Source organism: Lepisosteus oculatus, chromosome 8, assembly GCF_040954835.1.
Source record: "Lepisosteus oculatus isolate fLepOcu1 chromosome 8, fLepOcu1.hap2, whole genome shotgun sequence".
In the NCBI taxonomy this organism is placed as follows: Eukaryota; Metazoa; Chordata; class Actinopteri; order Semionotiformes; family Lepisosteidae; genus Lepisosteus; species Lepisosteus oculatus.
This window is the reverse complement of record NC_090703.1, coordinates 2,019,200-2,041,796: the sequence shown is the minus strand read 5'-3', so window position 1 is coordinate 2,041,796 and position 22,597 is coordinate 2,019,200. Positions and strand designations below refer to the sequence as shown.

General features: G+C 39.6%; 1 protein-coding gene across 1 annotated transcript; it reads left to right on the top strand.

The window, feature by feature from the left end:
* The first annotated feature begins 15 nt into the window (after window positions 1-15).
* sptlc2a (serine palmitoyltransferase, long chain base subunit 2a) lies at window positions 16-20,715 on the top strand. The gene is made up of 12 exons (XM_006632128.3): window positions 16-261; window positions 3,576-3,770; window positions 4,609-4,763; window positions 4,943-5,091; window positions 5,396-5,520; window positions 6,548-6,641; window positions 6,905-7,010; window positions 7,343-7,562; window positions 7,801-7,927; window positions 15,828-15,963; window positions 16,049-16,178; window positions 18,916-20,715. The coding sequence occupies exons 1-12, from the start codon at window positions 112-114 to the stop codon at window positions 19,033-19,035; spliced, it is 1,707 nt and encodes a 568-aa protein (XP_006632191.1). The 5' UTR covers window positions 16-111; the 3' UTR covers window positions 19,036-20,715.
* Window positions 20,716-22,597: the final 1,882 nt, after the last annotated feature.

Below are 22,597 nucleotides of genomic sequence, written 5' to 3'. Positions count from 1 at the left end.
TAGTAGCGGGTTTCCCCCCCTCGCGCGCGGCTCCCTGTCACAGCGCTCGTCTGCCGCGGCTCCGCGTCGCTCTCCCGTCCGTCACACGCACCGCTGTCCGTGCCCAGAAGGATGACCGAAGGCTCGGTGAACAAGCCGGCGAACGGGGAAGGCTGCCACCGCCCGGCCAACGGGGTTAAGCCGGGGAGGAACGGCTGCGTCCGGGGCCACTACGTCTACCAGCAGGCGCCGCCGCCCAAGCACGGCTACCCCGAGGACAAGGTGAGGCCCTGCCGGCTGGCGGAGGAGGGCACGGCCCGCACCTGCCGCCGCCGCCGCCCCGGTGTCTCCGAGCGCGTCCGGGGCTGGCACCTCGGATAGGACACCCGAGCCGGGCCGCCCTCGGGTGGCCTGTGCCGGGGGCAGCCCGGTGCCAGCCGCGCCCGCCCGCCTCGCCCCGCCCCGGGGGGTGCTGCATCTTTCCCGGCCGGATCGGGCTCGGGTTCGGGCTGGCCCGGCGCGGACGTGTGGGACGGAGCCGTGTGAAGCGCTTCTGCGGCCCGGCGGGCAGTGGGTGTAGGCTCAGCCCAGGAGAGAGGGGCTTGCTGGGCTCTGCCTCTAGATTACGGGATTGTTTATGCAACTCGCTCGCTTGGGACGGACTGACACCGTCCCCGCACGTCTCAAGGAAATCCTCTGGTGTTCCCGAACTTGACACCGGAAACTCGGCCAGGCTGTTTTCTTGGTTTGTTGTGTTTTTTTTTTTTTTGCTCTCCGTCTGAGCATTTAACTCAGCATTGTTTACTAGGGATAACTATTTTGTTAACTTTTCCAATGTCAAGTTTGCTGTTAAAAAAAAAACTTGGGTCAACTTGTGTTAAAGTTTACCCATCCGGAGAGAAAGAGACTGGCTTCATAGCAGGAATGAATCCCAAGTTATTGCCGGTTCTAAAACTTGTCTGATCTTTAAAATCCAAAAGGGGGGTGTAAAATGTATTGATATCTAGTTAAGTGGATTAATTCTCTGTAGTTCTGACCACTTAAAGTTTGAATTTTTACCTATTTTCCCTTGACGGAGACACTGTTAGGTTTGTTCTGTTAAATGGTGTTGATCATATTTGGCCTACAGCGGTGGTGTCTGAGGGTACAGAGTCCCGTTCGAAGTTTTTTGGAAAGTGTAGCTTGAACAGAGCTTTGCTGTGGTCTTTTTTTTTTTTTTAGGGAAGAGTAGACTTGCTTCTGCTTATGCTACAGAAACTTGAAAATGTAAGTGACTGCAGTCCAAGCGCAGGAAGTGCAGCCTGGCTGTGAGGAGTGCGGTGTGTTTTTCCCGGGAACTGGCAGTCCGGGAAACGGGATGCCTGCGGACTCCTCACGGGCTGGGCCTGCGCTGGGAGCTCTTCTGCTGCGGCTGCCCCAGCCCTGCATTCCTCACATCTGTTGAGCATCAGCTGGGAAAAAAAATTACAGGGAAAGAAACTGAACAGATGCAGAGTGAACACGCCCTTCAGGATCTCTCTCCCCCCCGCTGTTGGCACTGTACTGTTCGTGACCAGCTGAGAAGCTGTTTCTTACAGCGCCCAGCTCTGCCCCAGCGCTACTCGGGTGGCGATGGAGGCCCGTTTCTGTGATATTCTGACTCTTAAGTACAGTGAAGGAAGCTTTGCAAATTTCCTTCCGTTAGCTGGCCGTACCACAGAAGTAAAACCTCCAATTACATTTTTTTTTCTGTGGGGGGGAACATATGTCAAAAGTCTAGGAGATTTAAAAAAGAAAGAATTTACATTGTTTAATAAAATGCCACTATGTATACATGCCTTTCATTAGCCTTACAGTGATTGAAATAAAGCAGAATCAGCAGTTCCTACTGGAGATTTCCTTGAAATGACTGTTCATACCAATGCCATTGCAGCTAGCCACTGGGGTATTTCTTACTGAGGCATGACTAGTCACATGTACTTGTTTAAGCAGCTGTTCTTTAATGTTGTTTAACTAGAAACGTAGGACATCGAACTACAGGATTTTCTCTACTGAAAATCTACATCTCATGACTAACATTGTTGTACAGTGTCTTATGGTTTATGTTTGTAATACAGGTTTTTATCAGTCATTATAAAACTGCAGTGTTCTTTGTATCTGAAACAAAAGAGCAGGGGCCTGTCTTCTTCCCATGGCTAAGATTAAAAAATATTTTGCTGCTGACTTCTGGTGCTGTCAGTACTAAAAACATGGTTTTTAAAATGTTGGACCAAAGCTGTATTATGGGAGCTTTATTGCACAAAGCAATTGGTCATGCATGTTGTATTGAAGGATAGATATGAAGGGCTTAAAACTTTAATTGTGGTTCAGTTTTTAACCCTGAAAAGCAAGTTTACTCACTTGGAATTACCTGGGGCGGAGCAGTGGCTCTGTGGCTCAGGATCTGCGACTGTGGCTGAAGATTGCTGGTTCGTATCCCGTGGCCGGCAGAGGAACCCTTCTCCGTTGGGCCCCTGAGCAAGGCCCTTAACCCCAGCTGCTCCAGGGGTGCCTTATAAATGGCTGACACTGCGCTCTGACCCCAAGCTTCTTTCCCTGTTTGCATGTCTCATGGAGAGCAAGCTGGGTTATGCGAAAAGACAAATTCCTAATGCAAGAAATTGTATATGGCCAATAAAGTGATCTTATCTTAAGTACCACTCTTAGGTCTAAAATAAATAAGTGTTGATTTCCCCCCACCAACAGTTCCTTTAGGCTGGCTTGAAGGTGAATACACACTGTCCTTGTAATTTGCCACTCTGGTAGATCCAGTTTTTGATATAATCCAGAGCTAAGCATATAGGACAAATGTGTGTCTGACCACTTTGTTTATGATTACAGTGTGAGGTTTAAATCCGTCACATTTTCAAAGGTTAACCTTAATGTCTCTTGGCGTGACCCATTCCCCTCCTGTACTTTTCAAGCATTCTCGAGCTGTTTTAGTCTCCTTCTCCAAGCCTCACTGGTTTGTGTGGCAAAGTGGAGAGAACAATACGAGCTCTGTGCGTTGTGTACATAGTCTATTGAATGAAGGCCCTCGGGGCAGGCTTTTACCTGATTTAGCGAACAAAGAACCAGCTAACCTTCAGTAACACATTCAAATAAAAAGTGTTTCCCCTCCTTTCCTTCATTTGAAAAGTATATCTGAGGTGCTCCATGTTTGACAGAATTAACTTTTCCTGTTTTGGATCTTGAGCGATAATCCTATTCTCTGAAAATAACTTTAATGTGTAATTTAATCAAATGTGTCATATCTGAAAATCTCATTTTCTGTGTGGAAGTTGTATAGTGTTTGTTTCCTAATTGGACATTTTGTACATGTGTGGTTTACCAATGATCCGTATTTTATGTTACTGAGATTTCAGCACTTACACACAAATGAAAAGGCAGTTTGCAAACCGAGTCATTTAAAATTAGTCAAGGCTTTGGCACAGTAATGATAGTTGATTAAATTGTTACTTTATTGTATGAATCACAGTTTGAATTTTAAATGTTCTAATGACACTGTCTTACAAAGTCCCCAGGAATAACTTTTTTTTTTCTAAAGTGGTTTTGTTCATTTTTCCAAATTTGATCAGGTTCATCACATTGCGTGCAATGGGGGGCTGTACAAGAGGCCGTTCAATGAATCGTTCGAAGAAACTCCGATGCTGGTTGCTGTTCTCACCTACATGGGTTATGGCATTCTCACGCTCTTCGGGTATCTGCGGGATTTTATGAGGGAATGGAAGATCGAGAAATGCCATATCGCCAGAGAAAGGGAGGAGCAAAAGGTAATTTATTCTTTGGCTTTAGCAAGCGGCTGTTGTGGTTTAAACTAGCGAAAAGAACTCCCTCGAGCTCGCAGGTGGAGCTCTGTGAGCTTGGGTTCGAGCTAGCGTAGAGTGGGGTTCGTCGGCCGGGCCTCTCTCTGGTCTGGTCTCTCTGGTGACCCCTGCTGGAGCTCACAGGCATGCGGGCTGGCAGTGAGGGACGCTCCAGCACCTCCAGCACCGGGAGCAGGTAGCTGAATGTGTTAAGACAAATTGCTCAGGGGTGGGGTGGGGTTGGAGGAGTCCGCTTCGCGTACTCATTCTGTGCAGTCCAAGGGTTCAGAACTGTTCAAACACATGATTGTCTGGGTATGATAAACAGGAGGGTATATTAATAATTGGTGATACCTATATTTTTTAAAAATCTAGGTAAATGAGATTACATTAGGAAAAATTGCAAGAGAATAGCACATTTGCTTAGGGTATTTAGAAGCATGTTTACCAAAAAAGCTGCAGCTCAATATAATTCAACATTCTGGAAATTTCAGAATTTTAATCACTTTCCATATGAGGAGCATTTATCCACATTTTCATTTTGCAAGATTATGGGTAAGATCAAAAGGGATATTGGAATGGAAGGAAACTTTAGAGAACAAGACATTCTCCTGTTGGTTAAACAGACCGGTCTGTGTTTAAAGTTGGAATGATCTATTTACAGTATGTACTAATGTACCACACCTCTTCAGGATGAGATGTTGAATATTACATCAATTGCTGTTAAGTTTCCATAAATAAAGAAATGCTGTTTTTTCTATAATGTTTTTTTTAAAGAATGACAGTCACGTTTTTTTTTCTTTAGGATTTTGTTCCACTTTATCAGGACTTTGAAAACTTCTACACGAGAAACTTGTACATGAGGATTCGTGACAGCTGGAACAGGCCCATATGCAGTGTTCCTGGGGCAAAGTTTGACCTTGTGGAGAGGGTGTCCCATGACTACAATTGGACATTTAAGTGAGTGATCTGCTTTTTTTTCTATAAATGTAGAGGATATGTCCATGAACTTAGAGGAACCACCTTCACGTTTGTTTAGATTTTGGGAAAATACAGGCCAGAATACTATTATTTTTAGTTCTGAAGAAATGTGGGACAACTTACATTCGTTAATGGTATTTTTTTTGAACATTTTGCAGGTACACAGGAAAAGTTGTCAAAGGTGTAATTAACATGGGGTCTTACAATTATTTGGGATTTGCTGAAAATACTGGAATCTGCGCTGATGCCGCTGCTGAAATCTCTAAGAAATATGGAGCTGGAGTGGCCAGCACCAGGCAGGAGATGGGTGAGTCACCTGCAGGCAGGCACTGCGCAGGCACAGGCCACCAGGAAGAACAGCCCCGGCAGGGAGCGTGGCAGAGCGACTGTGAGCTGGATCTGTCTGGTGCTTGGAGGGCGTCTTTTCTTGAGGTCTTAAGTTCGGTTCAGTTTTGGTGTTCTTGCGCACACAAACCTGAGCCATCTGGAAAATCCTCCCTCCATTTGTGCCCAGATGTTTAAAAAAAATGCACAGCTGGCATTTTTGGTTGGGTGTAACGGCAAACACGAACGGTAAAAACGGCACTTGTGTTTTGTTTTTTTTTCTTCAGGTAATCTGGACAGTCACGAAAAGCTGGAGAAATTAGTGGCGAGGTTTCTGGGGGTCGAAGCTGCCATGGCCTTTGGCATGGGCTTTGCTACAAACTCAATGAACATCCCTGCTCTTGCTGGAAAGGTTTGGCGCCGCCTTGCTTGTAGACTTTGTAGGTGGTGTTGTTCTCGTGTTCTTTGTAGCTACATTTCTTGTGGCTCTTTAAAGCGGGATGTCATGTTTGTCTAATATGTTTTTCACACCCACTTTACATGCTGCACCTTTCTACACTCTGGAGAAAAGGTTTAAATGATTCCTAAATAAAGAAATGTCTCGAGATGAATACTATGTTAGAAGACTGTTCAAGGAACAGTTTGACTTACTAGCATCTCAATGCTTTTTTGTGCATAAAAGTAATTTTATTTTTAAGCAGTTGTAATAGAGTGAATGGTCTTGAGTAGTGGCTAGCTGAGGGGTAGCTCTTATTTCAGAACGGTCTGCAGCGCTGTCACTCACTGATACCTTCGTAGTCTTTATTACACAACTTCCTGTTTTGAAGCCGATGAATCCTTTGTAGTTAATTCTGTTTCCTCTCTGCAAAATGTGCCTGTGAAAGAGATCTCTCTAAGCTTGTCTTGGCAAAGGCACGGCTTGTTTTTGTGTCGGTTGGACTGTGGGGAAGGAAGACCGTTTCGCCTGAAAGTTTCCTGTGCTTATTTTTCTTCTGTTACTCATTACGTAATGTAATGAGGTTTCCTTTAAATGAGTCAAAATATGTTTAGTCCTGCCCTAATTTGTTTGAAGGCATTTTTATAGTTTTGATAGTGTAAATCTTTCTGCATGTAGTTTATGCCTAGACACTCTGAAGTGGCAGCCTTTATCCTGTGCCGGTCTGTGCACTTGTTTCTGCTCTGGGCTGCAGTTTCCCGACGGGATGCATGTACCTTCAATTTCCCAAGTTCAAAACGCACACAGCAGCTCAGTCGGTCAGGTACTGGCTCTTCTAAATTGGGGATCAGGTAGAGAACACAATCAATAAAGTAGGGTGCATAAATAAGCTCCAAAGCAACGCACATCTTCCATAGAGGAAATGGTGTGACATCTTGCAAACACTTAAGTCACCTCTTTATGTTAACAATGCACTTGCACTAACTCTGTTTCCTTCTGTTAGGGTTGCCTGATTCTGAGTGATGAGCTGAACCATGCGTCGCTGGTTCTGGGAGCCAGATTATCGGGTTCCACTATCCGAGTATTCAAACATAACAGTGAGTGGCATTGTGCTTTGACTTGAACACTTTATCGTTTGTTTAGGTCTTACCAGTAATAAGTTAATAACTAGACTAAATTAATGGGTTTAATCCAAAATGGAATTGAGTGAAATTAACACCAATGTTAGTCTTGGTTCTACAGGAAAGGTTTGTAATATTACAGTGCAGTTTTGGACAACACAAGAACTTCACTACAGCTTCTTTAAAAACTTACCAGAAAGAGAATAATGCCACTGCATTGTCTTAATTTTTTTTTAAAGATATGCAAAGTTTGGAGAAACTTCTGAGGGATGCCATTGTTCATGGACAGCCCCGGACTCACAGACCGTGGAAGAAGATTCTAATTTTGGTTGAAGGAATTTACAGGTATTTTGTTCTGAAACCTTCCACCACCAAGTTGGCAGTTCTGTGCTTTAGGTTTCCATCTGGCGCCTGAACAGTAGTTAAGTATGTTTCCTGAAATGCAACAGTGCCACAGTACCTGGTAAAAAAGGCAGTTCTTGAGCAAGAGGAATAATTCATGATCTGCTATCAAAGGCAGTTGGGCAGAAAGAGTGTTGATCTGAACTGGTGTAAGATTTTTTTTCAAAAACGCAAGTTTGTACTGTGCTGTTTAGTGTCTCCTGCATCTTGTTTTGGGTGAGAAGTTCCTGTAGCTCTAACCTGGTGTGATGACTTGGACTGGATGTATTTTCCAGCATGGAAGGCTCCATTGTGCGCTTGCCAGAGGTGATTGCTCTGAAGAAGAAGTACAAGGCCTACCTGTATCTTGACGAGGCCCACAGTATTGGAGCACTGGGACCTTCGGGAAGAGGCGTGGTGGAATATTTTGGATTGGACCCTACAGATGTTGACATCATGATGGGAACTTTCACAAAGAGTTTCGGGGCAGCGGGAGGATACATTGGCGGAAGAAAGGTAAATAATTCCCCTTATGGTTTGCAAACCCGTGTCTGTGAAAGCTGCCTTGAGTGGGAGGCTGTCAGAAATGTTGGCTCTTATAATTTAGTTAAGATGAGCTGTAATAAGCTACAGCCTCACTTTCTTGCTGGCACAGACGTGTCCTTTTGCCAAGGCCTGGTTTGAAATCGAGACCCTCACTGAAGAAGCGTGGAGGTTGCTGGAAGGCCAATGTTGTGTGTTGGTCTCTCCACAGGAGCTCATAGACTATCTCCGCACGCATTCTCACAGCGCGGTGTACGCCACGTCGATGTCTCCGCCCGTGGTGGAGCAGATCATCACTTCCATGAAGTGCATAATGGGAGAAGATGGAACTACGATCGGTAGGTTTGGAAACACACTTTACTTGGGGGGGGTTAGTCTCCAGAATAATTTTAACAAACACAGTAACTTGTAAATTTGTAGGTTGCTGACAGCAGCATTTGGGCCTGGTCTGCACTGAGACAGGAGATCTCCAGGGAAGACCATGTAGCTGCTGTAGGTAGAGATGGGAAAGGCATGAGCTCCAGGGGTACCTCTGGACCTGAATGATCAAACCAGTGTTCTAGGGAGGTGATGGGGAGTGCTGTGCTGTAGGAGTTGCTGTTCTTTGCAAGGGAAATTAAACTTGAGGCAGTTCACAAGTCCCGTGAAAGAGAAGGTGTGTTTACCTAAGTGGCCTAGCTAACTTCACGCTGGACTCGTACAATGTTGCCTCCCTAAAGTTACTCTATCAAAGCCTGAAGCAGTTTCCTCTGCTATGTAGTGGGGCTGCTGGTACGTCATGTCTGTCCCATGTCACCCAGGTGGACGCTGTGCTTCTTTGGTGGAAGAAGTGTCTTCTTCTATGCATAAAGCGTTTTGTAACATCCCTGAGATGAAAAGCTCTATAGAGATGCTATTAACTTACTAACCCATCTTTAAATGTGTGAAAAATAATTGTTTTCTGTTGTATGTTTAGTCTATACTGGGAAAAAAAAATGCAAATAACACTCATAAGTGGGGAAAGCACGTTTTGTCATCAGCCCACCTTATAAGGAATGTGACAGCAGAGAAAGAGGTCGTTCTGGCCATCGAGCTCCTGTGGCTGCCGATTGAAGTCCAAGGCAGTCTTCTAACGTATAATGCTAGTCGGCCGCCAGAGGGCACCAAAGACTCAGGAATGTTTAATGTCCTCTTGAATAAATGAGGATTCCAGTTAAGCAACTGTTACTGACACGAAGGTTGTGACGTTTTTAAGTGCTTTGTGAAGACTTTTTGCGAGAGGATTTTTTTTAGATTGACTGTCGTTTTAAAGACTATGGTTTTGGCCTTATCTGTGTGGTACTCTCATAAATTTGCTGTCCATAAATATAGACCTGTCTGTCAAGTATTTTCCTTTTCACCTTTGTAAGTACACATGCCATAGTTAAATGGGTGATTTTATTTGTAAAGGGCATTGTTAACATTAAACTCGGCATTGTATAAACAAATTCATTTTTAGAAATAGTGGGGGGAATATAATCATAATGACTGCAGTTGAAGTTAAATTCAACATCATAGTATTACACAACCCATGTTCCATATTTTGAACAGTTTGTAAAATCAGTTTTCCTAAAGTGGAGATCTTTTTCTGATACCGAAACTCAAGAGACTTCTTGGTATACAACTGCTACCAGCAGCGTCATTCTTTCTTTACAGTAATACAGGCTATATAAACAAGTAACTCATTGTTCTCCTTCATAAACTGATCCTAATCAGGCAGTCATCATTTTTAAGATGTTTGATAAGCTGTTTTAATGCTATTTTTTTGTCCTGGCATGAATCTGAAATAATGCATTCTTGCATCAAGAAGTCGAGTTGTAAATTCCCGCTGTTCTTTTAACTGTTGTTGGATACAAGTGAAGAACCTTGTCTTCATAACAAAAGCAGATTCGAACCCTACACCCAAATAAGAATTTGTAGTCCCCATGCATACTCCATATTCTGTAACAGAAGGGCTGCTCCTACAGAAAAATAATCACAAATGTATTAAATGTAAAAAAATATATAATTACTGGTACAACAGTGTAGAGCTGGGTGAAATATTAAGCAGAAAGTTTAAATCTCTACAATGTGTTCTCAACTACCAGAAACACAAATATAATATTTTCTTCGTTGAGACTCCTTTAATGTTTTGCTGCTCTAGCAATCACGAAAACACAATCGCCCCAATCTACCCATCTCGGGTTAAACATGCGGCTCCACAGAACTGAGACTATAACTGCCCTGACCCAGTCCATTCTGTAATAAAGGAAGTTGTTCCTACTGAAACAGGAATTACGAGGCTCGTTTTCTGTAACAAATCTTTTCCTGTTTATTGCAAACTCTTTCAGGAATATGAAACAAGCTGTGCTTGTTACCAAATGGCAGTGTTAGCACCACTTCACTTCTTCCATACTGAGTATGAAATGGATCCCATGTAGTTTCTGCGTGCTAACCTTTCTACATTCACTATGCATTGGTTTTTGGAATGAGACGACTTTCCCGGCAGTTAAGTTTTCAAACAGTGGCATTTTTTTTTTTTGTTATTGACACTAGCGTATTGGTGTAAAAGCCAGCTATTGTGAGTAACATTGACTGCCTGTTTAAAAACCTAACAGGATTAACTGTATGCTGGAGTGAACAACATTTGCGTTTTGTAAGTGTGAATGTATTTGCCTTTTTTATTGTTGTGAACAAAAGTGTGATTGTGTTTTGCTTAATGAAGTGCCAGTTACATTTTAAATTAAGACTCAGATGCTAGGAAAGCTGTCATCTGATGAAAGATACTACAGCACTTCAGCAGTACTAGGTCTCGGACTAAACCTTGGGAAACTGTGGAAAACAAATAGAAATCAATTTGTGAAAAGTGGATTTCCTGATTTTCTGATGGCCCTGGCACCTCTTCAGATGTCTGTGGTAACGCCAAGAGCATTTAAAGGTTGTAAATATGATCGCTTTTCATTTAATGTTGTAAATTAATGTAAGTATTCTGGTCTTAAAAATATTTTTCCATTCATGAGATGTTTTTTCTACTTAAATGTCCATTGAAAATTATGCAGTTGGGTTTTGTGTGCCTGAAGGGGTGTTGTATAATGCTTTATGAAAATAAATAGTGTAAATCACAGTATACAGAAAAAATGGTATTTAGTAGTGGAAGGAGATTTAGTCCCTCGTACTGGTTTGGTTGTAGGTGTTTAATGCCTGATGTGCATTCAGAGATTTCTTGATTTGGAGAAGGCATGGTAATTAGCTAAGACAATGCCAAATTGTTTTTTTTTCGGGCTTTCATCCAAGGCTTTCCTGTGCTAGGCTTTACAATATCACAACAAATAGTTCTCATTGTCTTGGAGAGTTGATTTCAACCATTCTAACATGCGAGACATTATCCTGAAATAGAATGAGTGTGGGGCATTTGTCATGCACCCCAAGGAGAAAACACCTCAAGGACCAGACAGTTGTATATTGCAGGAAATGAACCTGAAATGTGTGTGGGTGGTATGAGCAAATGTGGAGAAAATGTTAGTGAAGAAACCGCTTTGGAACCAGGAAGAAAATCATTTGAATTGGTTTGTTTAAATAGCAGTTCATTCATCTTCCAAATCAAGCCATTTAAGGTTCTGAGCATATAGTGAACAGTCAAATGTATGTGGTGCAGCCATGTTGTATCCTCTCACAGTAAATATTTTAAATACTCCATGGATCTCTTGTTCTGACTTGAACTGCAGTCAAACAGGATCTCTGTAGCATCATCAGCTTTGTAAGCATGTATATTTTTACTGACAACAGATGCGGGGGAATATGGTTTAAGTCAGATGGACGTAGTCAGGAAAATTTAAGTTAGTTCTAGGATCAAGAATGGTAAACCATAAAACCTTAATCCTGGCAGTGTTTCAAACCAGAGCAGCTAGAGCAAGACACGGATATTAGAGGAATATTTCTTCTGCTGTTAATGTTATTTCCTAAACTACGAAACTAAAAATGGTTGGTGTTTATTTGGGTAATGGGCAAACACAGATGATTAACGCAGGTTTTCCTTTAAATGTTATAAAAATGTCTAACATTCCTTAGACCATAAAGGTGTGAAGGAAGCTCAAGTCATTTGGTTAAGTGTACTTGCTCATGTCCTTCATCACAGCATTGAATTAGATTTCACCTTGTGTACTCAACACAGATTTTACAAATAGTACCCATTCGTCTTTGTCTTCAATGTTGACATTCTCAGGGTTTCTAGTGTTACTACATGCGTTTTAGGTGTTAAACTGTGTTTTTGTACTTCAGTTTCCCCTTGGTTTCGTTAACCTCTAGCATAAGGGCATTCTTCTTAAATGTGAGATCTGAGTGGCTGCCGGACCTGCTGTACCAGAGTGATCTACTGCCTGCCTAAGCTATCCTAACAGCTGGAGGTCTGCTAAACACATCTGTCTGTGGTATTTTCACTATGATTCTGGCAGTGATAATGCACTTAGTCTGAATAAAACAAAACTATCTATACTTTGGTGGAAGTTAATGAAATACAGTATGCTTTTAATGGGAAAGAATTTGAAAAGTGAAGGATTTCTTAATTTTATTTTTGCTCTTCTAAGTTTTAAAAGTGTATACCACAGTTGTCATATTTACATTTTGCTATTCTGCATATTAGAATCTATTGAAAAAGAATCTCTTTTGGATCCCTGCCTAACTACTATGAGCTAACAATCTAAGACCTGGTTTAGCAGATTTTTAACTGCAGTGGGCTTTCTTTTGAAGCTTTATGTACTCTGAGAAAATATAAATGTTTTCTTCTGTGATAGTGATGGGCAGACGTTTAAAGTGTAATAAACAAAACATAATAAATTACTATTTGTTTTTGTTGAATGAAGACCATGCCATTAAAAAAAACATGGCTGCAGAAAACTAGACTCAAGTACTTCCAATGGATTGCATTTTTTTGTTGTTGTTGGTAAAGAAATGTATACATTCTGCTTTTCTGTGCAGAAATGCGTCAGAAACATCCAAAAAAACAAAGAGTAGTTAGACAATTAATTTCAGCAGCATGACTGCCACTTGATTTCCTGTGCAGGGCACAAGAAGTTGTACTGACAGGCTGATACCATGTGTAGGCATTCCTACCCCCTCCTCAAAAGCTGAAAAATAGGCACGGGCGTTTGTAATTATCTCTCGCTAGATGAAAAGGAAGTCAGGAGAAACTCATTTGAAAGGGATATGGCCTCTACATCTGGAAACTCTTTAAGCCCTTTTCACTTTACATCTCAAGTTTGTGTCTGGAATGAGTTAAGAATGTGTATTGTGAAACTAGTTGTTGAAAGTGCACCCCAGAAAGATTTACTTTGGAGAGCACCCTTTCCCAAGAAGAACATGCATGTTGACTGAGGAGTCTGAAGTTTGAGTACAATTTTCTTTAAAATTTTATTGCTTTCATATGCACGTTATTATTTAATACATTTGTTCGTCTAGCAGTTTATGAAGCTGATCAGCACTTGGATTGAAAAGCTATTCGGTAATGGCTCTCAAAAGATTTGAATTTTGCACATCAATAAATCTTTTGTATTACTAGTCAGAGAGAAACTCAGGTCTTCATATTCAAACATATTGATACGTAGTTAAGTATCACACCACCTTTTTCTTGTCTTGGCTCTGTTGAATTAAAGCTTTCTTAAGATTTTTTTTTACTTCATTATCTTTAATCCATGCATGGCTTTTTGTAGCAGATGATTTATATTCCTCCTTTATTTGAGTGCTTTAGATCATTCATGTCAGACAAGAATTTTAGAGTATATGAAAAGTAAAGCCATCATAAAACAATGATGGATGCATTTATATTAAGTTATTTTACAAATCTAGAGTGAGATAAGACTGCGAGTTGTTACTGGCCAGACCTGGTTTCACTAGCTCACCGGGGGCTGCTCAGAAGTGAAATGAGGCGTTTAGGATTACAGAGAGCTGGTGTCATTTTCAGCCACCGAAGGGATGACCTGGGCACGACTTTTGGAATAGAGTGTCTGTCAGTAGCTAGTTTTCATGAGGATCGTGAAAAGATTAAGGATTTCACAGCCAGTCGCTTTTCTTAAAATGGATCAGATAACTGATATTTCAGCTCATCAGCAATTGCATTTTGGTTTCATTTCATGCAATAGAGGAACATTTGCTTTCTTTTACTCTTGTTTCAGTAGCTGTAAGAACACAGTATAATGGGCTACCCGATTTTTTTTTTTTATACCTTGGTGCTCAGAATGATTTAATACCTATATGCAGGTATCCGTCCCATTCAGTGCCAGATGGGCTGAATGGCCTCCTCTTGTTTGTAACCTTTTATATCCTGATTGCTGTTTGCTATGACTGAAAACCTGCTTTATTATTCCAAAGTCTACAATCCATTTTCTATAGCATTTGGCCAAAATAGCCTGTTCAAATGTCTGAAATACAAAAGGATATACATTTTTAATGAAAAGCTAATTCTTTGCGCATGCAGGGGATGATTGATGAAGGAACGTCTTGACATTTACATCAACGTCACATCGCTTACATGGGTACAGGGATTCTGAAATGTTGTAGTTTTAAAGAAGAGAAAACTACAACTGAAATATTGCCAGAACAAGAATAAGTGTTTTTATTTTTAACTGTTATTTAATTTTATTCTGTAAAAGACATGATTATTTTGGTGCATCCAAAATGGATGGAGTTGAGTGTGTTTGATATTATTTTTATTGTGTTCCTGTAGTGTCTTGTACTGTAACTGTGCACACAACTCTTGCAGAAGGGAATCTTGAAACTGGAATCATATAAGCTTGAAAAGAATTCCAAGTACAATGCTATTGCATGTTTGAAATTGTTGCAGTAAATGCTGAACTTGTAAGGTAGGTGTACAAACTAGGAGTTTCTAGTTTTAAAAAACAATCGGCAGTCAGACGTGACTCCCTTTGTCAACATATTGTAGCTATTTTGATACTTAAAGCTGGCCTGAACTTGGTTAAGCAGTTACACTTGCCAGACCATAATGTGAGGATTTGTGCCAGTGGTTGTTAGTGTTTCTGAAATGGGATACAAAATGAGTGCTGCTCGGATCACTATTGGTATCTTTTCATCAGCTAACTTGGTCTAAGTTGCATTTAATTGCTTGAGCATGTGAAGGTCTTGTGAAAGACCAGTTGATGATGGCTGTATTCCGAAGTCAGGGAAAAACAGTAGCAGTACAGGGGTCCTGTGTTTTGAGGCTCAGTTCAAAGCTATGTGAAGACCACTGGTGACCTCTTTGCAATGTGGGTAGAATGATAGATGAGTAGCCTGAGTAATGAGCGCAATAAGACAAGTATGGCCACATGCCAAAGGGGATTAATCTAAAAGAAATTAAGTCAAGTTGAAGTAGAGACAAATGTATTTGGGAAAAAAATTCTGAAATCTGAAAAATGAAGGCTTACAACATTGTTGATCATTCTTCAGCCGAAGAATGTTAGGTGTAAAAGCGACATTGCAGGAATAATGAGATGTTTCACAATCTGATTGCACATATGAAAAAGGTTTATGGTATAAGAATTCCTACAAGTAGGTTATATAAATCATTCTTCATCTTGGGACGTACATGTTATGTTCTATTGCTGATTTGCTAGCCAGTATCGCTCACAATACCAGTGCATCTGACTGATCCGAGGAACCTTACTTTGGTCCCATATGTTCTCTTGTACGTTTCCTCTGTTATCTGTTATTTACTCTTTCTGGAACTGAGATTTCTCACTTCTACTGTGAATAAGTCACTAACAGTGATTGTCCATGGTCAGGTGAACATTGTGTTACACTCACATACGTGATAAGATTAATCGCTATGATGAGTTGGAAAGGCAGGCGCTGTGTTTCATTGTTGCTTAAACTATTTGAAATATTTTACAATTAGGTCACTTAATCCAATATTGAAAGAAAGTTTATTAACAGCTGTAGGTGAGAAGCTGTGAATGAGATAGAACTCCACAGAGCATTTTAATTGGTGAGAAGCTAGTGGGTGGCATGCATACCATTGTACTGCATATTGACATTTGGATATTTGGGAGGTGAATCAGAGTAAGCAGAGGGGAAGACGTATCCTTATCAGATGTGTTTTTCACCACAGTTCTCGTACCAAAAATGGGACCGCATTGTGACTTTCAGCACAAATGAGCACCTAGAAAACTTGCACGGTCTTTGAAAGAAATGGGGACTTCATTGGTATTTAGGAAGTAGGAACAAGTACGCAAATCTGTTGTTGTTTTTCAGGCTTGGAACGTGTTCAGCAGCTTGCAGAAAACACTAGATACTTTCGGAGAAAACTAAGGGAGATGGGATTCATTATATACGGAAATGATGACTCGCCCGTAGTGCCCATGATGCTCTATATGCCTGCAAAAATTGGGTAAGTTGGAAATTCTTCAAACCCCTGAGTTCACATTGCTGCAGTAATTGACACTTAATTCTAATTTATTCGCTTTTAATTTTAGCGCATTCGGAAGAGAAATGCTGAAGAGAAACATTGGAGTGGTTGTCGTTGGCTTTCCAGCCACACCAATCATTGAATCCAGGGCCAGATTTTGTGTATCTGCTGCTCACACCAAAGAAATGCTCGATACAGTAAGTTTTTCACATTGTCTTTTTAAAAACTTCTGTTACTCAAAACCTTTTTTCTTCTGCTTTCATTTAGTGATGTTCTTCAAAGTGTAGGTTGAATCCATTTGCCTTGTCTGACCCTTCATGATCTTCAGCAAAGTCATCAATATGTATATTTTAGTACTTAATTACTTCCCTGTTCTAAAGTGGATGTTAATGTCCATAAGTGGAGAACCGTGCTGTTTGTCTTCATAACGGTTATTGGCTTGTACCTGAAATGCCATGAGTTATCCACAAGCCACATTCAGTTATCGAAACGCTGGTTTCTACTATATATCCTCTTAAGTTTGGCCTACAAGCACTGTTTCTTGTACAGTTTTAAAACGTATCATGTTCTGTGAGCTATAAATCGCACTGGATCAAGATACTCCCATGCATTTTTGTCACGTTTACCGTTTTTACTTTCAGACAGAACAGTCAAGGTGTGAAGGTTTTAATTGCTGCAGGATTAGTTTCAAGTTCAATGCATTTATTTTTTGTGATGTGAATTTGTTGGTTTTCCTTCTCCATTGAGCATTAGATTTCAGGATTGTCCTGACAACTTTATTGCTCTTTGACTGGAGGCTGGGGCTCCTCTTCTATTAAGATCGTAGTAGCCAATTTCTCATATTAACCCAAAAATTAAAGTTTATTGAGCTGCATTATTTAGTCTGGTGGCATAGTTGTCTTTGGAAAGAATGACGCAGGAATAGGGAAGTGTCGCCTTTTCTGAGTAGAGCTGGTTCTCTATTGCATTAAGATGGGGTTCTTTTAGTCCTTTTCATTGGGATGATTCACATTATTTAGAAAGAGCCTTCTGTTTTAATAGATGAGTAAAATTATTCTTTCTTACTTAATGCTTCATTATGAGCACTTTCTCCTGGGTGAAATAGAAGCAAGTGAGGTTTTGTGCATCACTGACTTTCATCTAGTGTTTATGCCATACTGAATGACTTTGCTGAAAGATGAAAAGTTGAAAGACCGTCAACACAGGTGATGGATGAGAAAATTTATTTGGATTTTTGCAGTTGGGTTGTGTAGTTCATGGGACAAAGTATACTAATTGTACCAGTGCAGAATTTAAAAGGTTTATTAAATGCAGCAATGTAACACAGAATATCGGTGTTAAACCTCTGAATGCAAGTTGTATTGGAAGATTGTCAATGAATTTTTAGCTTGCACAATGGGTTTGCTTCTTTCAAGCCAGGAGCTGGAGAGTTCTGTGTAACTGAGACTTCCATGTTTGACCCTGTTGGCACAAGATCAAAGAATATGTAACCTGCCTCCCTATGGACTAGAGATTTAGTTGTGCTGAAAAGTATATTACACTTTTCATAAAGACCTGCACAAGAATAAAATTGCTTTTGTTGTGCAACCCGTCATTTGAACCTTTTTTTTTAAATAACTTATTTCAAATACAAGTTCATGAAACGGTTAACATTTTATTTATGTCCAAAACTCCAAATTGCTTCCACATGGGTTTCAGTAATGCAGTGTAAAAAGGTATCCTCTGCTGCTCAGATACAATAGTTTCTCTTGGCTGTAGTTTTCCTTCACACTGCATGAAATTCATTTGTTCCATGGCTTCTTTAAAAACCATCAGTCATGTAAAACCTTAATTAAAAGATCTTTAACTGCAATGAGCAAAAACGAAGTAAAATATATTGGATCTGTATTTGGAGGAATGTTGGCAAAGATTAATTTCCCTTTTCAGTTACACGATTATAAAAGTTTATAAAAGAAAAGGCTTTTGCTTGTTTTGATATGCTGTGCAGAAGTGTTCCAATATTCTGTAATTTGGTTTGTATTGAATCAGTTAAGGAATGCATTGCTGTGGTGTTTGTTTTCTGAATAGCTTTGGTTTAATGTCCCATGTTCTATATGTTCATCTGGCTAATTATTAACCATAGTTACTGCTATTAGAATTTGCATTAAAGGTGCTGCAACATACAAGTGCTTCCTCAGTTACCAGATTTGGCTTTCTCATCATGGTGGCCTTAGTAGTGTCGTCCAAAAGTCTTAGCCCACCTTTATTATTTATTAATTAATAAATACTATTCATTATTTCTTTACAAAGCCTAGTGTGTACTTCTTGCAATATAATTCATCCTACCCAGAAATACTTGTGTAGTACGCTTTGTGTGAAGCTAGTTTCACATGAGGGATTGTTGTTTGATACAGCTGGATAGGAATACAAAAGAGTTTGCTGTATATCGCATAAAGAGGAGATTTAGTGGAGCTCAGGAATTATACTGCCATTCACTAGTGTGCATCACCGAATGTCCTCTGATGGTCTTGGCTTATTAACTATATTCTTCTTGGGTGAGGACCTTGCATCTTTTCTCAGCACTGGTCTGGTTTTCATCCGATTATTCAGGGCAACGCTCAGCAAGACATAGTTTCCTTTCTCTCTTGATCTGGTCCTGTGTTCTTGTTCTGTGGCTGTTTGCTCAATGCTTTACCACCCTTTCAGCACTTCCTTAGCATATGTGTAGCATCTGTGATGTTAATTATGCCAAATCAAATGGGTAAAACTTTGGCAAAATTTAATGATGCGCATAATGACTTGGATTAGACTCGTCTCCCTTTTATTTATATTGTCATTTGAAACAACCTTTCTTCTTTAAGTCAGCTATACACTGATTGTAATATATTGTATTAATTGTGTTCTCATTATTTTATTGTAACAACTACACCCAAATTGCAATATGTTTGCTTTCAGGCTTTAAATGTGATCAGCGAAGTAGGAGATCTACTGCAACTGAAGTATTCCCGGCACAGACCAGTCCCTTTATTGGATCGACCCTTTGATGAGACCACATATGAAGAAAACGAAGACTGATTGTTTTCCATGTTAACCAAATGTGCACTGCAAGTCTGAGGCATTCAGTGAAAAGTCACAGAACCACTTAGTATACACTTTTTAAAATTATTTTAATACATTGAGCTAATGATGGCAGAGCAGTGTAAAAAATGAAAAAGGTTTTATCTTTTTCATTTCAAGTGTAATTTTGTTCTTAACTTATTATGGTATTTGTGTTTGAAATCTTTTTTTTAAGGCTCTGCAAACACCGAGATTGGTCAGTCTGTCTTCAGCTTGTGCGTCTATATGTTCCAAATCTGTTAAGCTTATCGCCTGCAGTTTTCTGTGCAATATAAACATTTTCGAACCTCTTTGATGGATAAATTTTTAAAAAAGCTGTTTTTGTAAATGTTTATTAGAAATGTTTGCTGTAGACCAGGGCTGTCCAGTTTTGGCCTTGGACCATTTGTTACTACCCACATTATTTTTCTGCCATGAAATTCAGATGTGTATATAAAACTTTTTCACAATCAGTGCAATTTTTTCATCAACTGAAATGTTGTTACCTCTGTATTTAAAGTTCATGCTGTGTTTAAACATCTTCCATAAATTCAAATTCAAGGTGTGGATAATGTTTGGTAGAAATAGTATCCAATTTTACCAAAAAAACAACAATTTTTTCCCAGGAGCAGTTAAAAAAGCAACATTTGATGCCATCAAGATGCAAGTCCACTGCAAAACTTGCACATACAGTAAATCTACGTCCAAAAACTAGGAAGAAAAAAAAAATTATTTAATTAAAAAGGATATATTTTGTAAATTACAGAAAGATGAGCATTTAATCAGATGTATATTCCAGAAGAAAAAAAATTCAACCTAATCTTGCTGTTTAGTTCTGTAGTTCACTTTGATTCCAGAAGTGGTGTTTCATTGTCTTGCTTCTGTCTTTATATTGCCATTTTGTTTATGCAGTACTTGCACTCCTAGAACCTCTTACTTGTTGCATTTTTGTTTTTGGCATTAAGAACGTTGCATAATTCCTCTTCCAAACCTGTAAAAACAAATGTAAAAGGGTGTCTGAGACACGCATTCCTGTGCATGTGTTTTGCTTTGGTAAGAAAATATGCGTCTTTTATGTACAGATTCATTTATTTATTGTTTTGTTTTTATTTCCAACAATTTAAATATTTCACACTGATGGCAGCTCCAGAAACCTTTAATGGCATGCCTGTTTAAAGACTGCATGCACTCTAGTGCAAGTACTACTGACAGGTGTTTTTTCATTTGTTTCTGTAAAAATGCATGGATGACGTAGTCACTGAAGCTGCTATTTTGCTGTAAAAGGTGCTGAATAACACAGACTATACTCCACTGTTTGTGGTTTGTCTTAAAAACAGGAGTCATTCCATATTTAGCTTTTTAATTTCCAGTTCTAACTATGAATTAGCATTTGGCCCCTTTTCTTCACCGTGGTACAAACGTTTGTCAATGTGTCAAACATCTGTTTGCCCATGGTTTTCTTCTCGTCTGTTTCTTATTTTTACTTCCTGAAAGTGAAATGTCCAGCTAGAAATCAAATGATTCTTATTAAAAAAAACCTCACGGGTAACTCTGACCATCAAAGCAAAACAAATTGAAAGTGCAAAAGCTTGAAATAGTTATTGCATTAATAATGTAAGGACATTCCCAACTTAAATAAAGAAAACTACAAAAAGTAAAGCTGTTGAATGGTCTTAATTTAACAATGTAAATCCCTTCTAAGCAAATTAATGGAAAGCATCCCACTGCTTCTTCATACTTTTGCCATTTTGACTGTGCCATAACATGTTAAATGCAGGAATGGAAGTGTCATATCAGAGCTTTTATTTTTCCAGTTTGGACACGAGTGCATATGATGATGAATGATACTACATGATGACAGAAGTAGTAATAATGTTAATGACTAGTTTGGAACATGAAAGCTGCCAGAGAACCTGCAGTGGCTTTAAGATCTTGTGTTCATTCTGGCAAACCTTGAACTGCTTATCACACTGTGTATTAAAAAGGATACTTTTTTTCCTTCATATGGATAAGTCCCTTTCATGGTGAAAGGTTTCACCTGGCATACAGAACACTTTTTATACTTATTTTGCTCGGATTAGCAGAGATATTGTGGGTAAATGCTGTGTTGGAAGTCATAGGTTTGATTAAAATGCTATGAAGGATTTAGGGAACATGTTAAATGTGTATTCCAATCCATGTGTGTTTGGACTTACTACTGTTTAAAGAGATCATATGTTGTATGATTGTAATGTTATTAATCTTGTACTAGTGTGTTGCTGCCATGGAATAATACTGTATTTCCAGGTTGTCATTTTTAATGTTATGCACACATAAATACCAGTGCAAAAGGCATGCATGCCTTAATCTTTGGGGGTAAAATGTAACTTTTTACTTAATTAACAATTGTCGCTTTTTGCTTCAGATTTGGTATCGACTAAGAAATTGTTTTATTCAAAAACAGCACTTTTAAATGCAACCACTATATAGAGCGTACAGATTTTGAAAGTATTGCTTTGTAAACATAGGCCCTATGAGTTTGGGGTGTTGGCTAGACCGATTTCTAAAATGTCTAGTTGCAATTTTAAACTAGGTTGCTGTATAATCTAATGTGCTCCACTGAGGACTACGTTCTCTTTGTGCCAATTTAAAGACTGAACATACAAGCCTGCACACATTCAGGTGGCACTGTTGGCGGCAATTCAGCGCTTCCTCTTTGCCATGATGTAAATGTGTTAAATGCTATTAATAGGTTGAATTTCCCGAAACATTTTTGTGGAGACATGTCACCTTTTTAATTTTGAAATAAATGTAATTTAAAAAAATCTATCATTGTATGTTAATAAAACTTTCATTTTCTAAAAAAAAGGTGTAACATTTTCTAGTCCTCTAAACTCTGCCTGTGAGTATGGAGCCCCTTGGCCAGGGTGTGTGGGAACAGCTGACGAATTTGAGGATTAGTTCAAGGAAGCTGAGCCAATTAATGATTTGGAAGGTTTACTGCATTTTCTTCTTGGGTCCCCATTTCGCATCCGAGATCGTTCTTCTTTGGACAAAAACTTCTTAAAATCTTCTTTAGGTAATGCTGTTAGACTCCATCTTGTATCTCAATAGACATGAAATCTTCTACACTCGACGGTTATGGTCTATCGTATCTGTATTTTAATACAGATATATGTGTATATATTTGTACGTTTATGTGTATTTTTCCGTATCGCTAACATCAGCCCATGTGTTGTGGGTGCTTCTGATCTAGACTTCTCTATAAATCCCCGAGAAGTGAGTCTGAAATGGCAATGTGTCCCTTTGACATGAAATAAGTGACGTATTTTAAATCCAATCTGAAATTATTAAGGGGTATTTTTATTGAATGTTTGCGGGGCCCCTCACCGTAACTTTTATCAACACGCTTCTAAGAAATCATAGCCCACGCTTGAACAAAATAAACTGCGGGGACGCTTTTAAGAGAATGCAGTCCATCCTCCTCCTCTGCCTTTGTTCTCCAGCCGGGCCGTATCAATTTGTCCTCATTTTCAATCGGCCCTTGCGAGTAATTCATTCA